Below are 24,743 nucleotides of genomic sequence, written 5' to 3'. Positions count from 1 at the left end.
GGCTTCTCAGGGGTCAGACAGACCAACGTGGTCAAGCAGCAACGAAGCCCGAAATAGGAAGCTAAATTATTTGTGGGCTTTACTGGGCTTGCTGTGTTGCCACAGAATTTTTCTCGACGTTTTTAGATGTGATTGTGGTCGTAGTTTCCTGGCATGAGTTCCACTGTAGTAATCAATTTCCTCTTGCTTCCCATGCCTTAGCCGTCTCTTTTGATGCGGTTCTCATACAGGATTTCTCTCGAAGGTTGTTGGTGTGGATACTGGGAACTCAAATTTGTGTAGATCTAGAGGTTTGTGGGTGATGGAAGCTCTTTGAGTTGCGAATGTACAGCGGAGTTGGGTTGGGCTGCAATTCGAGGCAATGCGAGTGCGAGAGAAGGTGGTATTCGGGTTTGTTCGAGTTTCGGGGTAGTCGCTGGTGGTGGTATGGTTGCGCACGCTGAACGCTTTGGTTGCGGGATTAATGTTCTGGAGTTGAAGTGCTCGTGTTCGTTAGCTTCGCATTTTCGTAATGCTAAGCGGATCTGTGGCGGGATGGTCGTGATGTGGAGGGGGGTGTTTCATGCGTGAAGGAGATTGAAACCCTAATGAATAGTTTGAGAAATACCAGAAGTGAGAGAGAGCCGTCGTATGGACATGCATGCATTGGATAGAGATCCGTGCACAGCAGTTAATGCGCAGAACCTTGCAGAGGATTGTTTGATGTGAACTTAAGGACTTCTGAGGCGGTCTGAGAATTTGACGGAGGCGAATGCACAGCTAGATTTGTATTCGAGCTTCACGACCTTTCTCCTGGTAATTCTAGACGTGACCTCTTGAGAACAGAAAAGTCTCTGCAGGTGCATGATTGAATTATTGGCGAGGGAGGGTTTCCCGGTTAATTTTCCTGACGAAGATTCTTGGGGCAAAGTGGCCGCGGCCAGTTTTCTTGTCACCCTGGTAAGGTGTATTCGTTTCCAAGCCTTCAGGTTACTGAGAAAGATTGTTCAAGGGCTGGCATGCCCTCTTCTAGCGCCATGACCGAGCGACTACCATCAAATACTGAAGCAAGCACTTCAAATAGTGCTGCTTACATAGAACACACTGTTACTAGGCTCGACACTCTGGCTGGCGTTGCCATCAAATACGGCGTTGAGGTATTCTTGGATCTTCAAGAAAATTGTAGCATCAGCACTCAGAATTTCAAGAACTTGTGATTTTTCTGTTGAGAAGGGTTCTTATCTGATTCTTTATGAATTATTTTCATCGTGGAAATGTATCCTGTATCTCCAATGTCGCTGCTCTTCGCGTAAATTTGCGAACCTTGAAATGTAGCGGCTGTGTTTCGACGTTCACTATGCTTTGACTGCAATGTCATTGTATGTGTTGGCAATTGATGTTGTTTACTTGACCTTAGGTTCACGACTTGGGCTCTGATTTGCAGGTAGCAGATGTCAAGCGTTTCAATGGGCTTACCACAGATTTGCAAATGTTTGCACTGAAGACACTACGAATACCAACACCAGGGAGGCACCCACTTTCAGCTGTACTGTCAAACCCCAGTCAGTCGAGGTTAGTTTGCTGTTCACTTTCTCGAGTACTAAATGGTTGTGCTAAGTTTTGAAGAATCTGGCTGCGATGAACTGGAATCTAACCTCCTCCCCCCCCCCCTCCCCCCTTCCACACACATTGTGGTGTTGTTTATCTTCATGTTCCTTTCCGGTGGTTAGGATATGAGTAATTGTCAAAACATTGAAGCTCATTGGTTGGCACTAACGGGATCCATCACGTCTTACAGATGTGATGATTTTGCACCCAGTGTTCGTCCCTACCGTGCTGGAAGCTGCGACGTCAATCTCCCAGGCAGCGGTATGCTCAAGCCATGGGAGAAGACACAGGATACACCAACAATGGATTTATTGAGATCTTATTACGGTCTACCTTCCTCATCGGGAAGAGTGGGAGAAGGCCTCGAAATGACCACTCTCTACTCTGACAGGGCAATTGACTTAGATGATGAAGTATTTCTTCCCATGTTTCGCCCTCCACATATCGCCGACTCTCAGAAGCACTGCTCTGGGGATTACAGAACTAATCGCTGTGGCTACGTACGAGAATCATGTAACAACCTTCTGGATTCTTGTTGGTCTGCCAAGGCGTCCGGATCTACTGAGTCTAGTCACCTTATGAAATCCAGTAAAAGAATAGTTACAGAAGGAGATTCCCAGAGCAAGGAAAGGCCCATTCGGAGGCGAGCAAGGAGTGAGCTGGGCACTGACGACACGCATGATTTCGGTGAAAGGGTGAATTTTCCGAGGAGAGATCCTGCTTCAAGACCAAAAGATTTGAACCCCATTGAAGGGCCTTTTGGGTCGAGCAGTATGAAGACTTTTGGAGCTGCTCTTTTAGGAGGGAAAGAAGCTGTGGAGGGTCTCCTATCCAAGGTAAAGCTTACAGCAACTCCAACTTCTGCGCAAGAGACTGGTAGACCATTGTGTGAAAGGGTGCCTTCCACAGGATCCTTCAGCATATTGGAAGGTATTACCTCAGCGTACCGTCAAGCAAAAGCTGCCTTGGATTAGGTTGCTGATTACCAAATTTTGCTGCTGACTTCTTATGAACTGAGGGCACTTCTGCATGCTGCAAGCAAAGACTTGGTTCCGGTAGCCGACATTAGTTGGCACTGAAAACTATTGGCTGAGTGATTGGAATCTAGGGTACTGTACCCTTTTCTGAGAATGCAAATAAGCCTTTATATTAGAAATAGAGAATGTAAATTTCCCCACCTTAAGTGAGGTAGGTGCGATTTTCCAGTGAATGATGAGGTGATCACTTCATCTTTTTGAGGTTGAAAGTCTTAATTTTTCAAAAGTTGTTCATGTTGATACCCGTTATTTGAGAACAGTGTGCAGAACTTAGTGCAGTCTAACCTGCAGAGTTCTGTCATGCAACTTTTGACTAGGAGTAGTACGAGATTATTTCACATTCTTTGGCTCATGGAGTCTTCAATGTAGGGAATAAGAGGTTTTCCTCTGCTTGTATTCTTGTCGCATGGAATTATATCTTTTAGGCGTATACTATGTAGAACACTAGGTATGAACTTGACTCAGTATCAAGTTAATCTATTCTGTGAAAGAAGTGCTCAACAAGCTGTTCAGCTTTGCATTTACCTAGATATCTATCTTGTGGACCTGGTCTTAAAAGACGGAGTTTATATACAGTGTTGTTTGGTTTTTGTACTAAAATTCTGCTTGAGTTTTTTACTTCTGAAGGTAGTATTGAGTAGCTGCATTTGAAATTTGTACTGCAAGATCAGTGCACATGAAACATTTGCAACATGCCTCTATTTTACAGTGAAGAGTAGGCTCTGTAGCTAACTATGGGTTAATTGCTACAATGCTGCTGTGAGAAATTCTGCTTTAAAACTCTAGTCGCTGGACACAGACATTTATACAGTTGAAAAAGTACACAGTTGTGGCGGTTTCAGTACACCATCATATCATAGTGGGACCTCAGTTGTGTTTGTCAAAGTTGTCCCTTGCACCAGAAGAGGAACTAGGTCAAATTAACAAGAATACCTCCTTACAGGAAACCGGGTACCCAAAACTCCTAACAAAACTGAGTAAATAGTTGCCGACACCCAAGGCAAGTCATGAGTGGTACTGCCTAGTCCGGCCTTGAAGTATTGAGAAGATCAGTCTTTGCTGCGGAACATCCATCTGAAGATATTCTTTAAATGGCTGCTCACCAGAATTATTTCCTTGCTTCAGAGGTACCGAAAAACATAAGGCACAGTTCATTGTCTTGTCAGCCAATTCTTTTTAGAGAACATACGATTTCTCGACTTAATATTCGAGCATCTCGTTGCGATGTTTTGCCACGTCTCACATCTGTTCGCGTAGCTATCTTTGTATCTTTGACCTAAACAAGAAGATCAAGACATTTGGTACTCAGTTTCAGATGCATTGCTGCAAATACATTTAAGCCGAATTCTCGTGTGAGTGCAGTGTCGATGGCAACTAGCATAATTTTGTAAACAAATCTTCGCGAGGATCATGGGATCAATTCCCAACTATGAGGAGAAAAATCCGAAACTTGATGGAAGTTTCTAATTACCTGAAGTGCCGATAAAAGTCCCCGGTGGCTTCTTCGATCACTGTTCCACTCGCAAACCACGATTGTCATCACCATGCACAGTCAACACATACGGAGGACCAAGCATTACATCATATCATAGAAGTGATTGTAATAACGTAGCATCCATTAGATGCTTTCGCCTCAGTGGACTTTTGGTTGATGAATAAGAAATGGGAAAAATGAGACGCATGTCCTACGACTGATCTACTGCATGGTTCTCGAAGTTAAAAGTTGCTAGTTGAGACTTGAAATGGATATTGACCTCGATGAGGCAGTAAACAATATCATTCATGCTATTAATATCGGTTGCTAAATAAAACTATTGAAATTCTGCTTTTGTCCAAGAACATGACTCTATCATAGAAGTGATGTGATATTGTGCAGGTGATTTGCAAAATTGAGATGGGAAGAGCTCATACAAAATACGATGTAATTAGAACCCAAGTTACATTGCTACACATGTGAGATGAGTATTGCACGAGAGTGTTTAGATTCTTGCAAATTCCGGGTGATTCGTTCTCGACACTGTAACCGTTCCAAAGACATGTGGTACATCAGGCTAATTCGTGGAGGATGAGGAAGTTCAAGTTACGTAAACGCATCCTATGAGCAGCCAGTTATGATGAGTTGTGAGCATTATCACCCCTGCATTCTTACAGAATTGGCCCGATCTGCTTACAGCACGGCCGCTAAGTTTTTGGCAGTTTGAGGGAAGAGCAATTACAGCATCCTGAAACTTCCGCAGAATGGAGTTAGGATCAAGCGATTGTGCATTCATTCTCCAGGTCATTCAAAAAGTTTGAATTCCACCATTTGGAATTCAAAGCTCAGTTTGTCCATTTGCATGTATTCCAGGCACCACCGAATGCACTTCCCTAATACACACTCACCTCAAACCACCGTTCGAAAGCTTTGACACGAGCATCTCTACTCCACAAAACTCCACCGCAGCCAAGCACGCGGGCACTAGTTTGTAACCGTTCTGCAACAACTCTTGTGACCAGCGGTGCCGCACGCCAACAAACGGCCCGGCCAGGCCCGGCCCGGCACTTTGTTCACGGGTTACTTTGTTCACGGGTTTAGGGTGGTAACGGGCTTAGGAAGGCGAGGCTTTCGTGACGGACAGGAGATAATCACAGATTCACTAGTTGGATGAAACCCTATTGAAGACAAAAGCTCATCTGACCACTGCATGTGCAAAAGCTAATTTACTTATTGTTATACTGTGAAAGGTATATTAGTTCATGTTGAGCACGCTTGTTGTTCTAGAATACCATTTTCAAACTGCTTCTGATATATTTAGCTGGAGTAACCCATATTCTACAATAGAAATAATAACAATAATAATAATAATAATAATGCATTGCATTGTCATACTCATGTTATGTTCGCATCCATCTCCATCATCGTCTTCCATCCACATTCACCGACCCATATTTCATTCATTTTAAAATATACTGCTTCATTCACTGCGTATCTCGTCCTTCATCCATCGATGAAACGTTAGGTTCACGTTCATCTGTGAACAGTTGATTTCTCATTCGTCTTTGGGAATATACTTATGTCGTTCATTTGAGACTGAATATACTCTTTTGACTCTTCGCAATTCATAAAATAAATAATTGAGAAAATGTGAAAATTGAAAACTAGGCACAAACGAGGCTTGCCAAGAGACAAAATCCAGCCGGGTCAGTCCAAAGCCACTGTGCAGATTCAAATATAAGTATGACAAAACCCAGTCTATGCGCCGACAAGAACGACGTGGTTAGCCCTATCCGACAACCCTCAGTTGGCTTCCCCTATGCGCCAAAACAATTCGAATAGGAATAGAAGACGGTTATTAAAAGGCCAGTTTGGAATGAAGGATTCAACACATCGGACAAACACGGCAACAATGGACTCGTGCGAAACGGCGCCAGTTGGGGCCGCGCTCATTCGGGATGGACAAATGCATACACATCCGTATCGGTGCTGTAGTTCATTCGTCTTGGACCCCTGCTTTAGGTCTCGGAGGCATTGGCTTCCAAATTTGTTACTGGCTTTCCATTGGTTTTCCTGGATATCTGAAGTATGGGAGAATTTAATTATAGGAGCATTGGGAGTCTGTGAGGCTTACATATGGAAGTAGTATGTTAAAATAATTATTAATAGATCTAAACTAATGATTTTCTCAAACTTTAATTACGAAGGGAGACAGAATTCCGAAAACATGGAGGAGCTGCCACATCACACAAACAAACAGTTTGGATGAAGCTGTTCGGACGGGATACATCTGCTGGATGAATGAGTTTCACAGCAAAAAGCCGTATGAGGTACAATAACTGTTGATAAGACTTGACCGTGATATACGTATCAAATCCAGAATATATTTAGGGCACAGACAACATCCGACGGGCAGATTGGACCACACCCGGGTAGTTATGATAGAAACAAAAAAAAATTGAATCGGCCCGTGAGATCGATACTAATAGGACAATACTTTGTGGAGATCGCGGCCATGGGCTCCGCTCTGGTCCCTGATTAGAAATCATTACTCGAGTTATGCGTGGAACCGTCGCCGTGGTGGACAAGCCTATCCGTAGCCTTGGGAGACGTGGACTCCACGTGCCGGGAAAAAGCCATGAAATAAAGTAAAAGTAACATATCCATTCACATATAATGAGATATTGTTCACTTTTTGTTGCGTGGTTGTCACATGGATTTTTAAATTGTGGAGTTTTATAACAATGCTTTATATATACATATGTAATGAATAGCGATTTTTACATAATCTTAATCAATGTTTGTTAAAGAGGTATACACTATAACAATTGACTACTTTATTTTATAACTATTGGATACAAAAATTATTATTATTACACAGAGTGGTTTTCTATTGCCATCTAGTTGTTAGGCATGGTCTAGAAAATTACACTTTAGAATATAGTGGATACTTTCTATTTTATTTTTATTGAGATTTAAGTATATGGTTAGATCTTGGTTTTGACCAAAGGTAGCCAACCCATTGTTGACCACCCCACATTTCCAATATATAGAGGCCTACCTAATTTTGTTAGTTCGGTGACTAAGTTTAACATTTTATTGATCAAAAATAGGTTGGGGCGTGGTTAAAATGATGTTAAGCTTTGAGCAATAAACTAAATTTATTGTACTTAGAATGGATATGTATGAATTATCAATAGATGGTAGTTGTTGATTGGTTGGGGTAGAATAATAGTATAATTTGGTACTACACTCCTCTTGATAGCATTAATAGAAGCCACACATCTTGATTTTGTAAAAATTGGATTCTTAATTTTGTAAACCACACTAGTCAGAATTGGGTAGGCTCATATGTCCAAAATGGGTTGAAGAGAATCTTCAACTAAAACATTTGCAAAATTTTCATTTTTGGACGAAATTGTGTGAAATACTTTGAATCCTCCTCATTTCTATTTCCCCACATGTTTGGATATTTTTATTTTATTTTACACTCAATGCAAATATGCTGAAATGCTTAAGTTATCAAAAATGGGTCGTCTACCTTATATGTCATTTTGTAGAAGCATTGTTGGTTTAAAAACATGAAATATATCCTTGGCGTGAGTAAAGTAATGGGTACCTTGATACGAACGAACGAGGGCGTACAACAACAAACAACAACACCGTACAACGAAGTCCTCCTGTGATGTCCAGATTGCGGCGTGTCTGCAAGTGGATAAGAGACGAACAAACAAACAAATAAACAACGCAAACATAACACATCTCCTGTCGAAGTACAACTTCGACGACGACGCGTTGTGGGTGTGTCCGATCCAGCCCGTCTGCTGCATGTGTTCTATTGGTTTACCGTTAAATCAGACCCTTCCTTCAAGTTGGTGGCAGGATAAGCTCCAAACTCGCATTCACCAGGGTTTGACCTGTGCGAGTGACTGGAGCGTAGGAGGAGAATCGGTCTGTTCAATCATGTGACGCTTGAAGCAGTCCCTGCCGCTCTGCAGTCGGGGAATTCTATAGTGCTCCCTGCGGGGGAGGGAGGTGGGGTATCTGTGCGCAGTGGATTGTGAGCGGATAAGAGCGGGGGGCATCGAAATTCAACTGTGGTGACGGAAGGCAATCGTGGGGCCATAATGGAAGTCAAATCCATGAGCTGTGCGCTGTACCTTGCGAGTTTTTATTATGGCTTCGGAAATCAGGTCTGACACCGTTGCCGCAAAACAAGACAAGCCCAGGTCGTTATCCCTTCTTCGCTTGCAGCAGCAGTAAATACCAGCCTTTGTGTCGATTAGGGTTTGCATTCAAGGCCATACATCACGCTTTTTAAGAAAGCTTTTCTCCGAGGCTCTCTCTCTCTCTCTCTCTCTCTCTCTCTCAAACCTTCCTTTTGTTTGTTTTTTTTTGACACGAAGTGGGTAGATCTGTGGCATTGATGGAATAAGAGAGGTATAACAACTCACCCTAAGTCCTGATACCCAGGGCCTGCACACAAATCTACAGAGTACGAATTTGGGTGAATATTGTTTAGTGGATTATCATATATAGAGGATGATTTTTTTATTATTTTATTGTATTTTGGTTATTTTTTGACACCAATGAAGTACATACAATGCACTCCCATTAATTAATGTCGTTTGTTGCATGAGAAATGTTAATTATTAGAGGTTAATAATCATTAAAGATGGCATTGTCATACCATAAACTAACACAATAAATATTAATTAGTTAGAGCTGTAACATGCTATAGTTTCTTGATGTGTGTTTTAGTTATTAATTAAAATATGTAAAAGAGGATTAGGTCTTCGAAATAATTAATAATTTAAGTGTCAATTTAAGAGAAAATTTGGTAGACATGTTTTTAGTAACTTTATAAATAGGCGTGCAAATTTTAGTAGTAAAAAGTGCTCTGGTTTGTTGGCAAAAAAACTTTAAAAAATGAGGAGTCAGACTTCAACCTTGTATAATTTAATTTGTTGCTTTTTGGACATCAAGTGGTGGCTAAGGGGTTTTACTTTTATTATTATTAGTATGATTGTGTTTTATCTTGTGTTTAAAAAGATAAATATATAATTCAGTGTTAAAAATAAAAATTATTGGTGCACTCTTTTCAATACTAAAGCCATTTCTAATGTATCAGATAACTTGTAACAAAAGTATAAGTAAAAAAAGAAAGAAATCAAATATTTTTGAGATAAGAAAGAAAATCATTTATATTTATGTTACAAATACATACATGTTGAAGGAACAGAATTACTACTTGTTTTGATGCAAAATTTCAGTCTTAGTAATTCCAATACATCAACTCCATGATACTTTGATTGGGATTTTTTTTTTTTTTTTTTTTTTTTTTTTTTTGAGGACATAGAAGTGATATAATTTCTCAAATTATATATTCTAGCTCATTTTTTTTTCTTCTTCAAAATGAACAGATTTGAAATAGAACACAAATTCGCAAGTTCCTCACTAAAATTAAAAATCATACAATGTGTTAAAAAAATAAAAAATAAAAAATAAAAAGTATCATAAGTTGGGAACAAAGTGACTTGGATGTTAAGATGTTTAAACAATATTTATCATATAGTTTTGTGTTTGGTGATGGAATAATTTCAAATATTAATGAAAATCAATCAAATTCCAACCTACCAATCTTTGTGCAATAATAGCATGTTCCATTCTCTTTCCCAAGTGAAAATCAGAGAGTGTTTTAATATTTCAAGTTTCAAAACATGACCAAAAAAAAACAGCAAAGGAGAAGAAGAAGAAAAACAGAAGAAGATATGATGTATGTGTACAGGGAAATGTGAATGAATGTTTTGTGTATCAACATTATATTGCCTCCCCTCTGGACACGAGAACGAACCTCAAATATCTTTGAATAAGAACAGTATTGGTTGTTGCTCCCACCTCTAAATCATATCAAATCCTTACCCCCCCCCCCCTAGTTATGGATTTCTGAAGGTGACTACTCTTTATTATTAAACACACCAGCATTCAGTAAGCCAACTGGGCAGTCACAAGTACAGTGGATGGGAACATTAGTCCAAAGCCCAGACCCCAAATCCGTAGAAGGCCCCATTGACCAGAAACAACAACAACAACAACAAGAGAAGCAGAAGAGTTTAGGATCCACAGTGCAGAGTGAGTTAGGAAAGGAAAGGGAGTTCACAGACTGGCAATAATAATGGGGAGGATCATACGAGGATCCTGAAGATCTTCCCTTGGTGATAATAAAGGGGGGGGGGAGAATAATATTCGTGAGAAAAAAAAATTGAAACTAAAAAATAATATATATTACAACACCACTGGAATTAGCAGCAGAAGCAGCACCGCAATGAACGAGATACCGCCGTAGCCGCGCGTTAGAGTCTGTCTGTCTGTCCAGCTCAGCACAGAACTGATCGTCATGGCCCTCATGCCGGGGCTCTCGTCGACGTGGACCCACGGGTGCGGGGCTATGGACCACGCGGTGACAGGCCGCCGTGGGAGACGATAGCAGACTTTCGTATTCCCCCATGGCCAGCCTCCACTTGTGCCCTACCGTTATCTCAGACCTGGGGGAAGGGAGGGAAAGGAAAAATATAGTGAGTTAGCGAGTGAGTGAGTGCGCGTACATCGGGATAGTTGCGACTAGGAATGGCTCCAGCTGCATAACGAACAAGGGGCCAGGTTATGTTTATCTTACAGATGCGTACAGCGGCTTTTTGGAGGTGGAAACCGGTCAATTCTAGAGGCTTGGAGCTGCGAGCTTGTGTCGAACCGGATTTACTTGGAGCGTAGTGCGGGCTCGTTGCGCAGTCATGCAGGAGCTGATGTAAAGGGATCTGGTTATTTTCTACGCGCTTGGTTGCCAGGAAGTGCGCATTGTGGGATTTCTTTGAGTGAAAGTAAAAGGGGGAAAACAAAAAAAGGAAGCTCCGGACGATGTGGCGGTAGTTATGTTGGATTTCCGTATTTGTTGAGGTGGATGGGGGAGGTAGGTATCTGGATATGCTTAGAGTTGAATGAGTGCCCCTTGAATCATTTTGGCAGTTCTGCCTCGAGAGATTCACAGTCAAAGCAAAGCAAGAAGGTGTACCGATCGACGAGGAGAGAGTGTCGGAGCGGGTGCTGCTAGTGGGGGAGAGCGAGCCGAATGAGGTGAAGAGAAGGGCAAGAGGCAGAGTTTTAGTAGGATCTGGATATTCGTTTTGTTCCGGGCTGTTGCTCTGAAAGGTCGCAAGGAGAGGGAACACGGCACCAGCAAGGTCGGTGAGCGGAGGTTAGATAGACACGCCAGGAGAATGCGAGTGTTTGTTTTGGCGGGCGAGGTCTGGAGTTAGGCATAGTCAGAACAGGTAAAGTTTCGCATTCATGATGTTGCTTGTTAAGTCCGTCGATTGTTTTGTCTAAGATAGCAGTGAGTCGCGTTAGTACAATCAGCTCTTTGTTAGAAGTGGAATAGCATGTTGTTTGCGTTGCGTCTTAGTCGATGCAATTTATCTCTCTCTCTCTCTCTCTCTCTCTTGTTTGGATCACTAAACTCGTGTACGTGAGTACGATCATGCGACAAGGATGGGAAGCAGTGCATAGAGGAAGAAAACGAGTTGTTTTTGTCCCGGTTCTGATTCAGTGTAGACAGTGCATCCGAGCGAGGAGTTATTTGTTTATTTTGTTTTGTTTACAGAAGTTCTTTTATAACCGAGATGTTTGATTTTACAGCCGTCGTCTTATTTGAAGTTTTGTGAGCGTCATCGATGAGTTATTCCAGTCGTTTCGGGCCGCTATTAGGATCATGCCTCTACGTATGTCTTAGTTGCGAAGCTTTTAGCTCCGTCCAGAAACTCGTGCATCTTTGACGTTTTAGCGATCTTTGGCAGGGGTATCGTCCTTCAAGGAGGAAGGGTTATTAGATTCCCTGAGGGTAGGGAGGAGGTAATTTCCAGCATACAGGGATGTAAGCCCAAAGCAGGAAATTTGCGGGAGCTTTAAGGACTTGTCTTCTAAAGGGCGCATGCTTCCTGAATAAAGCAGAAGTTTGCACAACGATTCAGGGTAGTTGAGGAGGTTCAGGAGTCTGATTCATTGTACACGCTAAGAAGCTGCCTGTAACATTGGCCCTCTCTTACCTGACCGCCGGTAGCAACCAAGTTCTCGAGGTCTGGACCTTGCACGCGAAACAATTTGGTTGACAATACTGGAAGGCCTCGTGTAATTCTTAACTGGAGATGTTCGCCTTTTGGCGTTCGTCTTCGTCAAGAGTATCTTTTATCTGCCGCATCGCAACTTTGGTGTTTGAGATAGTCACCTATCTTTAAACAGCAAGGTCAGCTTTCCTTTGTTAACAATGGACTATCACACAGCTATGGACGCACGGGACTTGAGATCTAGGAGCTGCGAAGGGTGTGGAGGGGTGCACTGCTCTCTTTTTCCCGCAATGCCAATGTCTGCATCACTCGCAAACTGTGATATGGAGGCTCTTGTGCAGCCGTCCCCTGAGCAGGTCGAAGCTTATGAGCTCTACTTGCATCTACCTGAGCTCACTCGGCTATGGCGGACGAAGCTTTATCCGATGTGGAAAAATGAGATCATTGTAAGACCTGCTCTTCACAGTTTAGAACTCGTCTTTCGTATGATTTCAGTTGTTCTATGCGACACGAGGCCATACATAGACCGCGACGAGTGGCTTCGGAGATTGGAATCACTAGCAAACTTGCAGTTGGAAATTCTATCTTGCATCGTAGAAGGTGATGATAAAGCTCCTACATCGAAGCTCTCTAGTAGCAGTAGCTACGTTGGAGCCGAGTCAGTGGTGTGGCACAAGTCTGGATCACGGCCTGTTGTGAGCAGAGTGAGCAAAGAGAGCTTGCTGCCTCGTCTTGCATCCTGGAGGACGGCGCAAAACGTTAGCACTCGGATGCATTTCGCCATTGAAGGTCACCTTATACGCGCACCATTCACTCTGGGACTTGGCGAACTCAATCTTTCTGGCAAGCCGGTGTTGGAGTATGATAAAATTTGCACACCTCTAGAGGTACATTGCTTTAGCTGAAACATTCGCCTTTAGCATGTGTTTTGAATGAAAAAAGTTTCTTCGACACTCTTCGGGATTGAATTCGGGTTGCGTCGGTGCTCCTGTAGGAATAAGATTTTTTAGAGTGGCGTTTTGTCATCATACTGTGTTCGAGTTTTTGTCTCCTACTTGCTGGTTGCGCTTCAACGCCAGAGTCAATTTGTTTTGATGTTATTTCTCTCTAGATAGTTGATCTGTGGTACAGGTCGTGAGGGCTCGACGTTTGATAGAAGACACAAGATTAATATAATGAATATCAACCACATTGGTGACGGAATCTTGTTATTCTTATCAGTTCTTATTAATGTTGTATTGATGAGGCTCGTACGAACTGCATTTGTGACGTAATGGGGATTCTTCAGTACTTCTACAGTCATTCTGTCAAACAACTAGCCTTAGAGTGGATGATTTGTTTTGAGTATCGGAGATTGCGCTAATGCTAGCGTCGCTTCAGTACCCAGAAGACTTGTAATGTTATCGTTAAATACTTTTTTTGAGAGAACCTTACGGAGAGTTTCTATTTTAGGTTTATGCCTGTAGACAATCCATGCCTGGACATCCTGAGGATCACACTCTTTCGACTGTACACCAAATAATGGAGGCATGGTTGGAGGTAGCTTCTGGTTTGCTGCGGAACGTGGAAATGATGGTCAAGAAAGGGAACTTCGAATCAGCTGCCAAGAGCTGCAGAATCGTCGAGCGTGTGTGGAAGCTTCTCATCTCCACTATGGATTTGCTCCAAATAATGGATCCAGACGATTTTATGCGCTTAAAGGAGGAACTTGCGATTTCCCAAGACGGAAAAGCTATCAGCACTGAACACATTGGTGGAGGTAAGACAATTGATGTGCTCTCTTCACATGTAGCGCATACATGTTGAGATTCCTTTATTCAGTGTGTTCAGAAATTTTTGTTCTGATGAATGTTGTGAACTCTTCAGGTGCGTACTGTTTGCGGTCCTCGAGATTACGACAAGTTACCAAGGATTGCAAGGAGCTTAGGCACCTAGTTCCCAAGGTCGTCGGAGTTGAAGCTGATCCCAAAGGTGGTCCAAGGCTTCAAGAGGCTGTAATGGACTTACTTCACTCCCATGGAATGTGCGCTCATATAGTGCCGCCGTTCAAGCGCCCCATGGCTTATCACTCGTCCACAATCCATCTGCTTCAAGCTTTTCAGGCGGTTGAGGCGGCAATTCGACAATTCTACTTTTCATATCAGCAACTAGTGATTGCTGTGATGGGAAGTGGAGAGTACAAAGCCACAGCGCAGACAGAAATATCTGCTGCGGATGCGTTAGCTCAGATTTATTTCGAGCCACCTTACTTCCCAAGTCTGGACGGTGCAAAGACGTTTCTCGGTAGTTACTGGCATAATAATCCAGAACTTGAAGAAGGTGCTATCATGAGACAACTCATGGTTGAGAAAGCCATGCGTACAGGAAGCTTCAGCAAAGCCTCAAGTGTTGCAAATAGTGACAGCGGCGACAATATTAAGAACGGCGCAGATGAAGAGCGAACACAAAGGGTACCTTCCACTTTCGTTATCTGTTTATAAAGAGTGGTTCAAAGGACACTATAACCTTAACAATAACTAGTATTTAACAATTCTGGAAGATGTGGAACGTATACCACTTGTACATGGCAGGTTTAGACATGTACAAGAATGTGATCTACAAGCGGTGAACGTTCCATACTCTTTAGAGTCGGTAGGAACTGGTTTTTCTTCCAGAAGTTTATAATAATTCTTTGCTTAATTTTTAGGCTGTTTCATTAGGTACTCTAATAATGCCCCAAAATAATGTTGTCTCCAAATTTGATTTACGAAGCCATAGCGCATGATTTTGTCCATCGTTTTCACCTTAACTCAAGTGCGTCACACTTACATATGTCACCAGTTGCTCGAAGGAACGGAAACAGCTATCTGCATTTTAGAATTAGAATTTTGGCTGCACATTGGTTGGTCACGACCTACTTATTATTATTTTGGTATTTCATGTGCAGAATGGATCATCTGGGACGTGTGCTAACCATGTAATTGTTATTGTTGATTTTGCAGAATATGTCAGAATCTATAGAGAAGCAGTATGTGAACGCTGCTCTTGCTTACAAAAATCATCACGTGTATCAAGGAGCCATGGGGGCTTGACAGTGCCGAAATCATTACTATCATGAAATTGTTAGCTGTTCCTCTACAAAGACGGAGGATGTTCTTATAGTTGTAGTCATACATGGGATGGTGATAATCCTCACTCTTAGGGTTGATGCCTCGCCATTCAAGAGGTGGATGTTACCTTTAACCCTTCCTACCGCACATACATGCCCACAGACTTGTGGAAAAGGGGATTGTGCCGATGATTAGTACTTCCCACCCTGGTGATGTGGATGAAAAACGCTATGAAATCCTAAAGAATTGAAAGAGTAGAGAACTTGTCTTTGATAGCTCTAGTTTAATTAGGAAGACAGATGGTCGGTAGTGAAGATGCATTGTCACGGGATTTGAGTGTTACAGTACTCTCCTCTCAAGAAGACATAGCTTGTCGTTTTGTTTGCTCATCATTGTGGTAGAAATGTACATCACATTATCATGGCGTGTCGACCTTTTTGTGTATATTGGTCCTAGTGTAGCCAATCTATAAGATTATGGTGCCAAGCACAGACACTGATCCTCATATTATTTTTTTACTTAACTAAGAACTTTTTTCTGTTTTTTCTAACTCATCTCTGATTGTGCTCTGAACTTTTAACCCGCTCAGCTGACATGGCATCTTTTATCACTTGACAATCTTGGTGGTACGTAATAACTGCAGAGGATAATCTCGCTTCCTGTCCTTCGTACTTCTACAGTGGAAATAAACACTCACATCGTGGTCACTGTGTCTCTCAACAGCTGTCTGTCTTGATTACAGGCTAGTTGGTTTGTCGGGGACTACGATCTCATATATCTGAGAAAAAAAGGGCTTCGACAATTGCAGGACAGCCTCTCATGGGAGTTAACTCCCAATTAACCACCCCTGCTCACATCGTATCTTCTATGTATGAGCTCTGACGGAGGGATGCAGTGAAGCGTGGTGCTGCACTCGCCTGAGATTTCAGCCAAAACGATCATGTAAGACGAAGTTCTAACGTTTCGGCTCAGAATTCGTAACACGTATTGTGTCACAATTACCAAAAGCTCCGCTGCAGTCATCTTGCGTCCTCCGCATGTTTAGGTTGTGCGCCCGACGGAGAGGCATCGTGCGCTTGTTGTGATCAGGACTACAGATTCGTCACAAACTGCATGCTGATTTAGCTCCATGGTCCACAACATTCTGACTGTTTTGTAGTGCAATTTACTGCTGCAGCTGACGGTCTGAAGCAAGACAGCAGAAAAATAACCATCCCCTCGATTTTTATATCCGTGACGCCTTTTAACTCTCATCCCGAGCTGCTGCCAATTGGGAAGCCTCTCTGATCGCTTACTGTTGAAGAAAATGGATTTGGCCAGCGCATTAGCATGTCTGCTCCCAAGAACGCTGGTCACCGACTCTAAGCTTGCCCACGTCAAAGCTTCAAACATTGGGATGAGGAGATTCAACAGCTTCAGTTTGATCATAGAGGTTGCTGCTGGCCAGCTCTTAATTAGGATCAGCAGCCAGTAGGTCGAGGCGATGCAGTCAATTTATCAGTGCTATACATTTGTTGGTTTTTGGCGTCCCTTGTTCCACGACCGCATTTTAGCAATGCCACCCTCCATCAATACACATATCCAATATTTAGTGGCTTGTCCTTTGTATTTCTTTAATTGTTCTAGGTGTTTTCACAACCGCAATGCGTTTGACGACATATTTCTTGCTAGAAGTGTTCCTCTCTGTTACGCGATTAGTATTGCAGTACGTAATAGCCTTCTAATTTCCCAATGGCTCATCATCTTCCCGCGGTGGTTCTTGTATCACCTAGATTCTGAGTAGGGTTCACAGATCTCTTGAAAGACTGCCGCAGCTGGCCGAAGATCGTTGCAAGTTTCTTGCAAATTCTGTAGTGAATCATTGAAGCAATTTGCTACCATGGACATCAGTGTGTCAATCACTTAACTCATCGTTGAACACCGGAATTTATTCATAGGTTGAAACAGGTCCAGCTCGTGTGGCTGTTGCGGCGGAGGAGGATTGTTGCGGACATCACATTCTGTGGAGTTCCTGATTTTCATTGTTTGCAGAATTATCACATCTGCGTGGTCATCCAATACTGTTGATAAAACTCCCAAACGTCACCCTGAATGCTCCACATCACCTCACGCACAATATTTATCCCATATCAATTCATCCACAATAAATCACTTCATCTACAATACTTGTCCCACATTATTCCACCCACTAAGTCCAGTATAGATGGTCAGTTTAGAGTTAAGCCATTGACATGTACATCAATGGCATTGTATTTGAATAAATGTAGTTGAGCTTTGCTCACTTGAGTGTATTGAACTTAATTTTTCAATCTACATGGTATCAAAGCCTTGTCAAGGTATAGTTTAACCTAGGTGAGATATTCCTCTATACTCTAGAAGAAATCAAAAACAATGTGAGCTTTGCTCACTTGAGTGTATTGAACTTAATTTTTCAATCTACATGGTATCAAAGCCTTGTCAAAGTATAGTTTAACCTAAGTGAGATATTCCTCTATACTCTAGAAGAAATCAAAAACAATGTGAGCTTTGCTCACTTGAGTGTATTGAACTTAATTTTTCAATCTACATGGTATCAAAGCCTTGTCAAGGTATAGTTTAACCTAGGTGAGATACTCCTCTATACTCTAGAAGAAATCAAAAACAATGTGAGAGTAAATTGAAAGAGGATTGTAACAAAGCTCAAAAACAACAAGTCTTCAAATTATGAGGTAGGGGACTCAAACAAGTTGATAGGAGATTTGAATTACAATGTTTGGAGGATCAAAATGATATTAGTCATAAAAAGAGAGGATATCTAGCTGTTAGTGGAGACAAAATAAGTACCAACATTATTTCTTGAATTCATAGTAAGAATGTCTTATAAAGAAGTCAAAATGAAGGAAACAAAGCAAAAAAGAAGAGTTGGATATTACTATGTCTGTTGCAAATAATCTTATATGGTTAATAGTAGCATACAAAGATCCATCAAATTCATGGACTATGTTGAAAAGTATGTTCCAATTAGTTGACCAACAATAAATAATGTTATTCACAAAAAATCTTCATAGCATATCAATGAAAGAAAGAAATGATATTAATACTTATCTAATATTTGTTATAGACATGATGAACTAGTTGAGGACATTTGATAAAACGTTAATAGACAAAATCCTAAACAACATAGTATTCAACTAGTTATTACAAAGTTATGAGATGGTCATATAAAACATCATCTATATGACCAACCCAATATTTGAAGAAGTTATGGAAAAGCTACTTATTAAAACACCTTGTATGACAATCCAATAATAGAAGCTAAGATAAGAAGAAGCACTCTTAGTTCAATTTTAGAAAGCTTTCTTCAAATAAAGAAGAATTCAAAGAGAGAATAACTAATTTTGTGAAGGTTGTAGAGGATGAGGCTTTAGACAAAGTCCATCTCCATATTATGGAGGCTATCAATATCAATGGCATGCAACCCACTACCAAGTTGTTAATGCTTAGTTCAAGGGACTAGCACCAAATGCAATAATAAATACTCCTCCGATAACTTTAATCTTGTATGATCTATGTATATTCTATCATTAGTTGGATCTAAATACTCTGTTGTATTTATAGATGATTTCTTCAAAAAATATTTTATCTACTTTATGAGAAGCAAAGATAAAACCTTTGACAAATTTCAAGAATTCAAGGCTAAGGTCAAAGCAAAAAATAAGAAACAAAATTTTAACCCTATTAACAAACATGGATATAAAATATCTAAGCCACATATTTGTAAATTTCTTGAAAGTCAATGGTTTAAGGAGATAACTTATAATAGCAACTATATCTTAATAGAATGGAGTAAATGAATAAAAGAACAAGACATTGATAGAACAAATTAAATCTATAGCTTTAATAAGCAAATTCCTAGGCTATCTCTAGATTGAAGCCATAAACACCAAAATTACTTAATCAATCTAAATCCAACTTGAGCCAACTATTGAGTAATATAAAAACAAAAATGGAGTAAGAAAAAGCCAACAATAGATGATTTGCAAATCTTTGGATCAATAGCCTTTCTACATATATCAAAAGATAAAAGATCAAAGTTTGATAGTAAATCTTTGAAATATCTCTTTGTAGGCTATAATGATTAAACTAAGGCATATCAAGTGTTTGATCCAATCACTTGTAGAATACATGTAATCAAAGGCACAATATTTAACAAAAATCAAATAAGATATGATCTTGTAATAGCAAAACAAACTTATATCATGGCAGCCAAAAACATTCTATGATATCTAAAAGAAAGTTTCAATTATGCAATATTATATCTATCAAAAGACAAATAAAACTTACTTATATTTGTTGATGGAGATTGGGTGCAAGAAATTGATAGTTGCAAGTCAATCTTAAGTATCTTCTACAAGCTTAGATTGACATCCATTCTTTGGTTAAATGAATTACAACCTACTTTATCATTACTTTCTATAGAAGTAAAGTATAAGATACTCTTTGAGATTGCTAGAAATATAACCTATTTTCATAGATTGCTAGGGGAATTACAAATTAGTGATACATAACTAATTCTTTTAAAGGTATAAAGTAGTTTTATGCAACATCAAACTAGTACAAAATCTAATAATGCATAATAGAACTAAAGACATAGACATTAAACACTGCTATATTAGAGAAAAATTTGAAGACAGAAGCATCATAATAATTTACATTCCTACTAAGTATCAACAAGCAGATGTATTTACTAAATCTCTTTCCAATCTTCAATTTATTCACAACATAACATTAGTTGGATTTAAAAAAATGCCAACTTAGAGTCTTATTCTATAGACACTACATTCAACAAGAGAGGCACAAAAAAAAAAAAAAAATCTCTAAGCTTTTTCTCATTAAATTAACTTGCACAAGTAAAGAAAAGCTTTGACCTCTTATAAAATCCTAAAACACTTATACTCTACCATGCTGAAATTGGCTATCTAGTTTCAAAAATTTGACCAAGATGCATAAAGTCTATGAATCATGCCTTGGAAAATTGCATAAAACTACTTTATACCTTTAAAAGAAGTTACAAAGTTAAAGCAAAACTCCTAATACATGGGCATATCATTACTCACTGTAATATCTTGTGATGAAATTATTCTAACAAAAGATAGAAGAGTGCATTCTTGTAGTAAAGTTACTTCAACCAAAGTCAAAAGAGTGTGTACTTGTAATACACTTGCTTCAATCAAAGATAAAAGAGTGTATTCACATTTCTCTGTAGCTTCTTCAGTTCCATCAATACTCTCTTCTCCAACCAATAATCTACCTTATCCCATAAAATCTGCAAGGCCTGTAAAGATCTTTAGAGATAGCAAGTTGCAAGCTAAATCAAGAATTACCAACAAAAGCCATAAGATGAGTAAAATTAATTCCATTTGCATTGAAGAATATCCACAAAATTAGACAATTACTTTATAATTAAAAATTCAATAGGTAAAACCAAAAATTGTATTGTAGGATCAAAAGCTCTTGAATAAAACCCCTAAGGTGCTCCATTAATTGGACCATCAATAATACAATGAGATGAACCATCAAACACCTCATAAGAATGTCGTCACTATGAATGTTCTACATCACCTTGCCCACAACACTTATCCAATATGAATTCATCCATAATAAATCACTTTGTCTACATTACTTGTCCCATCCATAATAAATCACTTTTGTCTACATTACTTGTCCCACTAAATAAGTCGAGTATAGATGGTCACTTTAGGATTAAGCCACTGATATGTACATCATACTATAATGCATTGTATTTGAATAATTGTAGTTGAGCTTTGTTCACTCAAGTGTATTGAACTCAGTTATTCAATCTACAAATGCTTTCCATCAATGAAGAGCTCAGCTCACTGACTGCTATCGCCTTTTCGTCCATGGGCAACGCTGATTTTGACCGAGGTTGGTCATCGATGTCTGTGATGCGTAAGATTGTCATGTTTAATCCGTTTCTCCGTTTCTGTAGGTAGTTTGTGTGTGGGATGACACCCCTGGGGAAGTGACTAGGAGAGGGCGATAATTCTATTTCGTCGTGGAATGTGTTCCATCTAGCTCAAGGGAAGAGAGTGTCCGTCGCTGGGATGTGTCAGAAGCACAACTCATCTTTTCACTCTTCACTGGGACGTTGAATCTGTCTGAAGCCGTCGTGCGGATCACTTTAACTAGTGGTAGGTTCCTACTGAGAGCTTAGCACGCGTGTTGAGGTGGTTAAGAAGCTGATCACTGCGATTTGACATAAATTTGAAGCTCTAGGAGGAGATTGAGTGAGTAATGTAGTTCCATGTACGCACGATCTGAGCAAGTGGGGGATGAGGTTTCCAGTACTAAAAAACGCAATTGAGATAAGGGTTTAGGGTTCAGGAGTTGGAGGAGGGTAGCGGAGATGGAGGGTCATAAAATGGCCGTGATTGCTGCAGCTGAAGAACTCGTTCAGAAAGTAATGGGCACCTGGGATTCCTCTCATGATCCGTTTCACGCCTTCCGTGTTCGCGACCTTGCCCTCTCACTTGCCTCTGAAGAAAACATCCCTCCTGACAGCCTTCTCGTTGTAAGTTGAAGGTCTTGTTTCCTGCGTGCGTTTCATATAGCTCGCTTTACAGGTTAATGCGCTCAGGACTTTGAAGACAACGAGACGGGTGCTGGATCCGTGCAATTTCCTTGGTTTCTTTAGGTTGCTAATTGGTCTGTGGTTTAGCGTTTGTGACGGATTTTGTGGATTGTGCAGGTGGAACTTGCAGCTCTTCTTCATGACGTTGGTAGGACATGACCCATGTTACTCCACATTTTTCATTTATGCCCTCAACAATGCCTAGTGTTTTGAAAATTCTAATACTAACACATGGCACCTGCAATGAACTTGGAGTATTCCATATGATCCGCTTCTTACGCTCTAGAAGGCTTATGAGAGTCTTGATTAAATCGATGGAACGTCATTACTCTTCTGAATTGTAGCGTCTAACACTTTCACTGTGGGATTGATTCTTGTAGATGATTATAAATACGCCGCCAGGTGAATCTACGTCAGGCTTTTTCCATTCTGTTCAACTGTAGAATGTGCTTGAAAACGTTTCCATTTGCAGTTTATTGCTAGGAATCTCAATTTGTCTCTTACTCTAGATTATTCTGTATTGCAGAGGCGAAAAAGCGCTTAATAATTTGGAAAGCTTTTTGAAGGAACACAACGTGAAGCTTGAAATAGCTGAGGCTGTCGTGAAGATTGTCACTTCCATAGGTAATAGTTCTAATTGCCTGTTTTTATAAGAGTATAATAAATGGGTCTACACCGATGCGACAACTACACAGTCGGGGAAAGAGTATTTGATCCACTAGTGGCGGATGCTTTCCTTTGAATATCTACAAGCAGTTTCCCCCTTTTATGTTGGAGCGTTGACATTTCAACTGACATTTGTATTTATTGACCTGCATATAAGTCTCAATCGCCACTTTACTCTTGGTGCTCGTGCCCAGGGTTCAAAGAGGAGTTGGGAGCAACTGGGCATGATCCAATCTCCCCTGAGTTTGCAGTTGTCCAAGACGCAGACCGCCTTGATGCAATTGGTGCCATTGGTAAGTTGACACCTTCCTAATTTCATATCTCTAAATTTTCATGCAACTCTATTAGATGATCAAGGCTTCCTTGTTGCATCACCTCGAGTTATAGATCACAAGTGGAAGGAATGGTGCTCTATAGGATCAATCTTAAGCTTATTGTTTAGCTGGTAGGGAAGTGATATCTCTGCTTATGCAGAATATGTTAATGTCCAGTTGTTTACAATATTCGACTGAAAAAAGTTGCATATGTTATTTGTAATTGTTTTTAATTGTGCTGTTGGTCTGGTGCAGGGATTGCCAGGTGTTTTACTTATGGGGGAAGCCATAATCGCAGGATGCATGATCCTGCAGAAGCACCGCGTACGAGTCTCACCAAATCTGATTACGCGAGTGGAGATGTACATCCTACCACAATCAACCATTTTCATGAGAAGCTGCTGAAGCTGAAAGATCTCATGAAATCCCAGGTATTCTGAACAAAATATTCTTGATACCTTTGCTATGTCGTAAAGCGTAGCGCGTCGTCTGTATTGGCATTTATTCTTTACTTTGTTGGGACTTGAGTTAATCATACAATCTTATAAGAAAGTATTGATTTTAGATTGATTCATGTTTGTCTTTAACAATGATTAGTGTACTTTATTATAGATTTTTGATGGTTTTTCATGGCTTAATTAACACTTTCTCGTCTATTCCTGCTTGGTACAGGCGGGCAAGAGAAGAGCAAAACAACGACACGAGTATATGTTGTCATTTCTGGTGCAGTTCCAAGAGGAATGGGAAGGAGTATGTTAGTTTCCAGTGGTATCACTCGCCTAAATAACTATGCTCAGGAGATGTAGAATTTTTGCAAGACAACCACATAATCTTGTGTCGGTAAATTCATTTAAAGATTGACCAAGAATTGTCAAGCGTGGAACATGATACGAAATACTTATATTAAATTACAGCGAAGGCATTTAAGTGATAATAATCGAACCAAACGATGGTAGACTCTAGTCTAGATATTACGTAAAATTTGCAGCCCTAACTTGAGCATTAGTTGGTGGAAACATGATCATCCAGGCGACGAAGATGACACAGGCAAGAGGTTTCAATACATGAACATGAGAGCTAAATGAACACCTCCAGAGCACTCTCAAATTCACTAATGAATCATGATACAAGGGCGTTTGGTTCCAGAAAATCTTGAAAAGACAACGCCATATTCCCTCCAGCTTCTCACCTCAGCATGTGAAGGTGGGCATATGGCAAAAGCAACCTCAACTCGCATTTTCGAACGACAGAAGAATGCTTGCAAGGGACAATGAAATAGAATTGGACAATGTCAGGAAGTTTATTGTTATGGAATCCAGAGAACGGCATGAGCACAAGTGAATCCCTGCCACCTGTTATTCTTCAACTTCACAAACTCATTCTTCTCACTCAATTTACCCTCTTGTACCCACAAATCAACATCTCTATTCTAAGGTATTAAAAGAAGTTCAAAGTCATAATCTAGTTGCCACGTTATTGACACAGTGGAATCCTGACTGTAGGATAGTTAAGAAGAGGGAGTATGGGTTGCTTTTATTGACATTTTATTTGCAACAACAATAGTTGGTTTTAACAATATTTAGTGAGTTGCCTTCTAATCTTTTAAGTGAATATATTATTGAAATAAACATGTGTTTATTTTTTGAAATATATTTGAATTATTTTGGAAGAGTGTCAAGGACTAAAGTAGAGCTAGAGTCATTGTTTGTGACAAAAAAATTTGCAAAATTGTAAGCAATTATTATGAGTTATAACATTATTGTTGGATTAGTTTGTTATTTTTTAAATGTTGTATGAAGTTTAAAATGGGGTGTGATAATTTGCAACC

General features: G+C 40.3%; 3 protein-coding genes and 1 long non-coding RNA gene across 15 annotated transcripts; 3 read left to right on the top strand and 1 right to left on the bottom strand.

The window, feature by feature from the left end:
• The first annotated feature begins 21 nt into the window (after positions 1 to 21).
• LOC112284581 (uncharacterized) lies at positions 22 to 3,199 on the top strand. The gene is made up of 3 exons (XM_024524482.3): positions 22 to 1,136; positions 1,424 to 1,551; positions 1,778 to 3,199. Exons 1-3 carry the CDS (start codon positions 999 to 1,001, stop codon positions 2,559 to 2,561), a joined length of 1,050 nt encoding a protein of 349 aa, XP_024380250.1. The 5' UTR covers positions 22 to 998; the 3' UTR covers positions 2,562 to 3,199.
• Positions 3,200 to 3,391: 192 nt separating this feature from the next.
• Positions 3,392 to 5,838, bottom strand: LOC149988587 (uncharacterized). 10 transcript variants are annotated; one of them, XR_016504271.1, is made up of 5 exons: positions 5,494 to 5,838; positions 5,007 to 5,304; positions 4,774 to 4,846; positions 4,096 to 4,135; positions 3,392 to 3,900 (listed from the first exon to the last, which is right to left on the bottom strand). It is a non-coding gene; the product is annotated as an uncharacterized LOC149988587 (long non-coding RNA). The 10 variants fall into 10 exon arrangements; XR_016504270.1 differs by having other exon boundaries at positions 4,760 to 4,846; positions 5,494 to 5,835; XR_016504269.1 differs by having other exon boundaries at positions 4,536 to 4,846; positions 5,494 to 5,773.
• A 4,792-nt stretch (positions 5,839 to 10,630) lies between these two features.
• LOC112284655 (nematode resistance protein-like HSPRO2) lies at positions 10,631 to 15,854 on the top strand. Of its 3 annotated transcripts, none has more exons than XM_024524661.3 (5): positions 10,631 to 11,426; positions 11,949 to 13,102; positions 13,668 to 13,974; positions 14,082 to 14,665; positions 15,197 to 15,854. In XM_024524661.3, the coding sequence occupies exons 2-5, from the start codon at positions 12,416 to 12,418 to the stop codon at positions 15,284 to 15,286; spliced, it is 1,668 nt and encodes a 555-aa protein (XP_024380429.1). In that variant the 5' UTR covers positions 10,631 to 11,426; positions 11,949 to 12,415; the 3' UTR covers positions 15,287 to 15,854. The 3 variants fall into 3 exon arrangements, with proteins under 3 accessions (XP_024380429.1, XP_090108296.1, XP_024380430.1); XM_090252170.1 differs by having other exon boundaries at positions 10,797 to 11,426; positions 11,791 to 13,102; XM_024524662.2 differs by having other exon boundaries at positions 11,284 to 11,426; positions 12,432 to 13,102.
• A 5,447-nt stretch (positions 15,855 to 21,301) lies between these two features.
• On the top strand, positions 21,302 to 23,828 carry LOC112284656 (uncharacterized). Its single transcript, XM_024524663.3, has 7 exons — positions 21,302 to 21,875; positions 22,053 to 22,083; positions 22,316 to 22,337; positions 22,462 to 22,559; positions 22,796 to 22,894; positions 23,171 to 23,346; positions 23,588 to 23,828. Exons 1-7 carry the CDS (start codon positions 21,711 to 21,713, stop codon positions 23,672 to 23,674), a joined length of 678 nt encoding a protein of 225 aa, XP_024380431.1. The 5' UTR covers positions 21,302 to 21,710; the 3' UTR covers positions 23,675 to 23,828.
• Positions 23,829 to 24,743: the final 915 nt, after the last annotated feature.

Source organism: Physcomitrium patens, chromosome 7, assembly GCF_059467195.1.
Source record: "Physcomitrium patens ecotype Gransden chromosome 7, ASM5946719v1, whole genome shotgun sequence".
In the NCBI taxonomy this organism is placed as follows: domain Eukaryota; kingdom Viridiplantae; phylum Streptophyta; class Bryopsida; order Funariales; family Funariaceae; genus Physcomitrium; species Physcomitrium patens.
The sequence above is the reverse complement of the archived record's forward strand: the minus strand, read 5'-3'. Positions and strand labels throughout refer to the sequence as shown.

What these genes read in the sequence shown, in the direction of transcription:
- LOC112284581 (XM_024524482.3), top strand. Translation starts at nt 999, where the DNA reads ATGCCCTCTTCTAGCGCCATGACCGAGCGACTACCATCAAATACTGAA. An exon ending in CCATCAAATACGGCGTTGAG is followed by an intron (nt 1,137 to 1,423) that starts GTATTCTTGGAT and finishes TCTGATTTGCAG; the next exon opens with GTAGCAGATGTCAAGCGTTT. An exon ending in TCAAACCCCAGTCAGTCGAG is followed by an intron (nt 1,552 to 1,777) that starts GTTAGTTTGCTG and finishes CACGTCTTACAG; the next exon opens with ATGTGATGATTTTGCACCCA.
- LOC112284656 (XM_024524663.3), top strand. Translation starts at nt 21,711, where the DNA reads ATGGAGGGTCATAAAATGGCCGTGATTGCTGCAGCTGAAGAACTCGTT. An exon ending in GATTATAAATACGCCGCCAG is followed by an intron (nt 22,338 to 22,461) that starts GTGAATCTACGT and finishes TCTGTATTGCAG; the next exon opens with AGGCGAAAAAGCGCTTAATA. An exon ending in AAGATCTCATGAAATCCCAG is followed by an intron (nt 23,347 to 23,587) that starts GTATTCTGAACA and finishes TGCTTGGTACAG; the next exon opens with GCGGGCAAGAGAAGAGCAAA.
- LOC112284655 (XM_024524661.3), top strand. Translation starts at nt 12,416, where the DNA reads ATGGACTATCACACAGCTATGGACGCACGGGACTTGAGATCTAGGAGC. An exon ending in AAATTTGCACACCTCTAGAG is followed by an intron (nt 13,103 to 13,667) that starts GTACATTGCTTT and finishes TTTCTATTTTAG; the next exon opens with GTTTATGCCTGTAGACAATC. An exon ending in CACTGAACACATTGGTGGAG is followed by an intron (nt 13,975 to 14,081) that starts GTAAGACAATTG and finishes TGAACTCTTCAG; the next exon opens with GTGCGTACTGTTTGCGGTCC.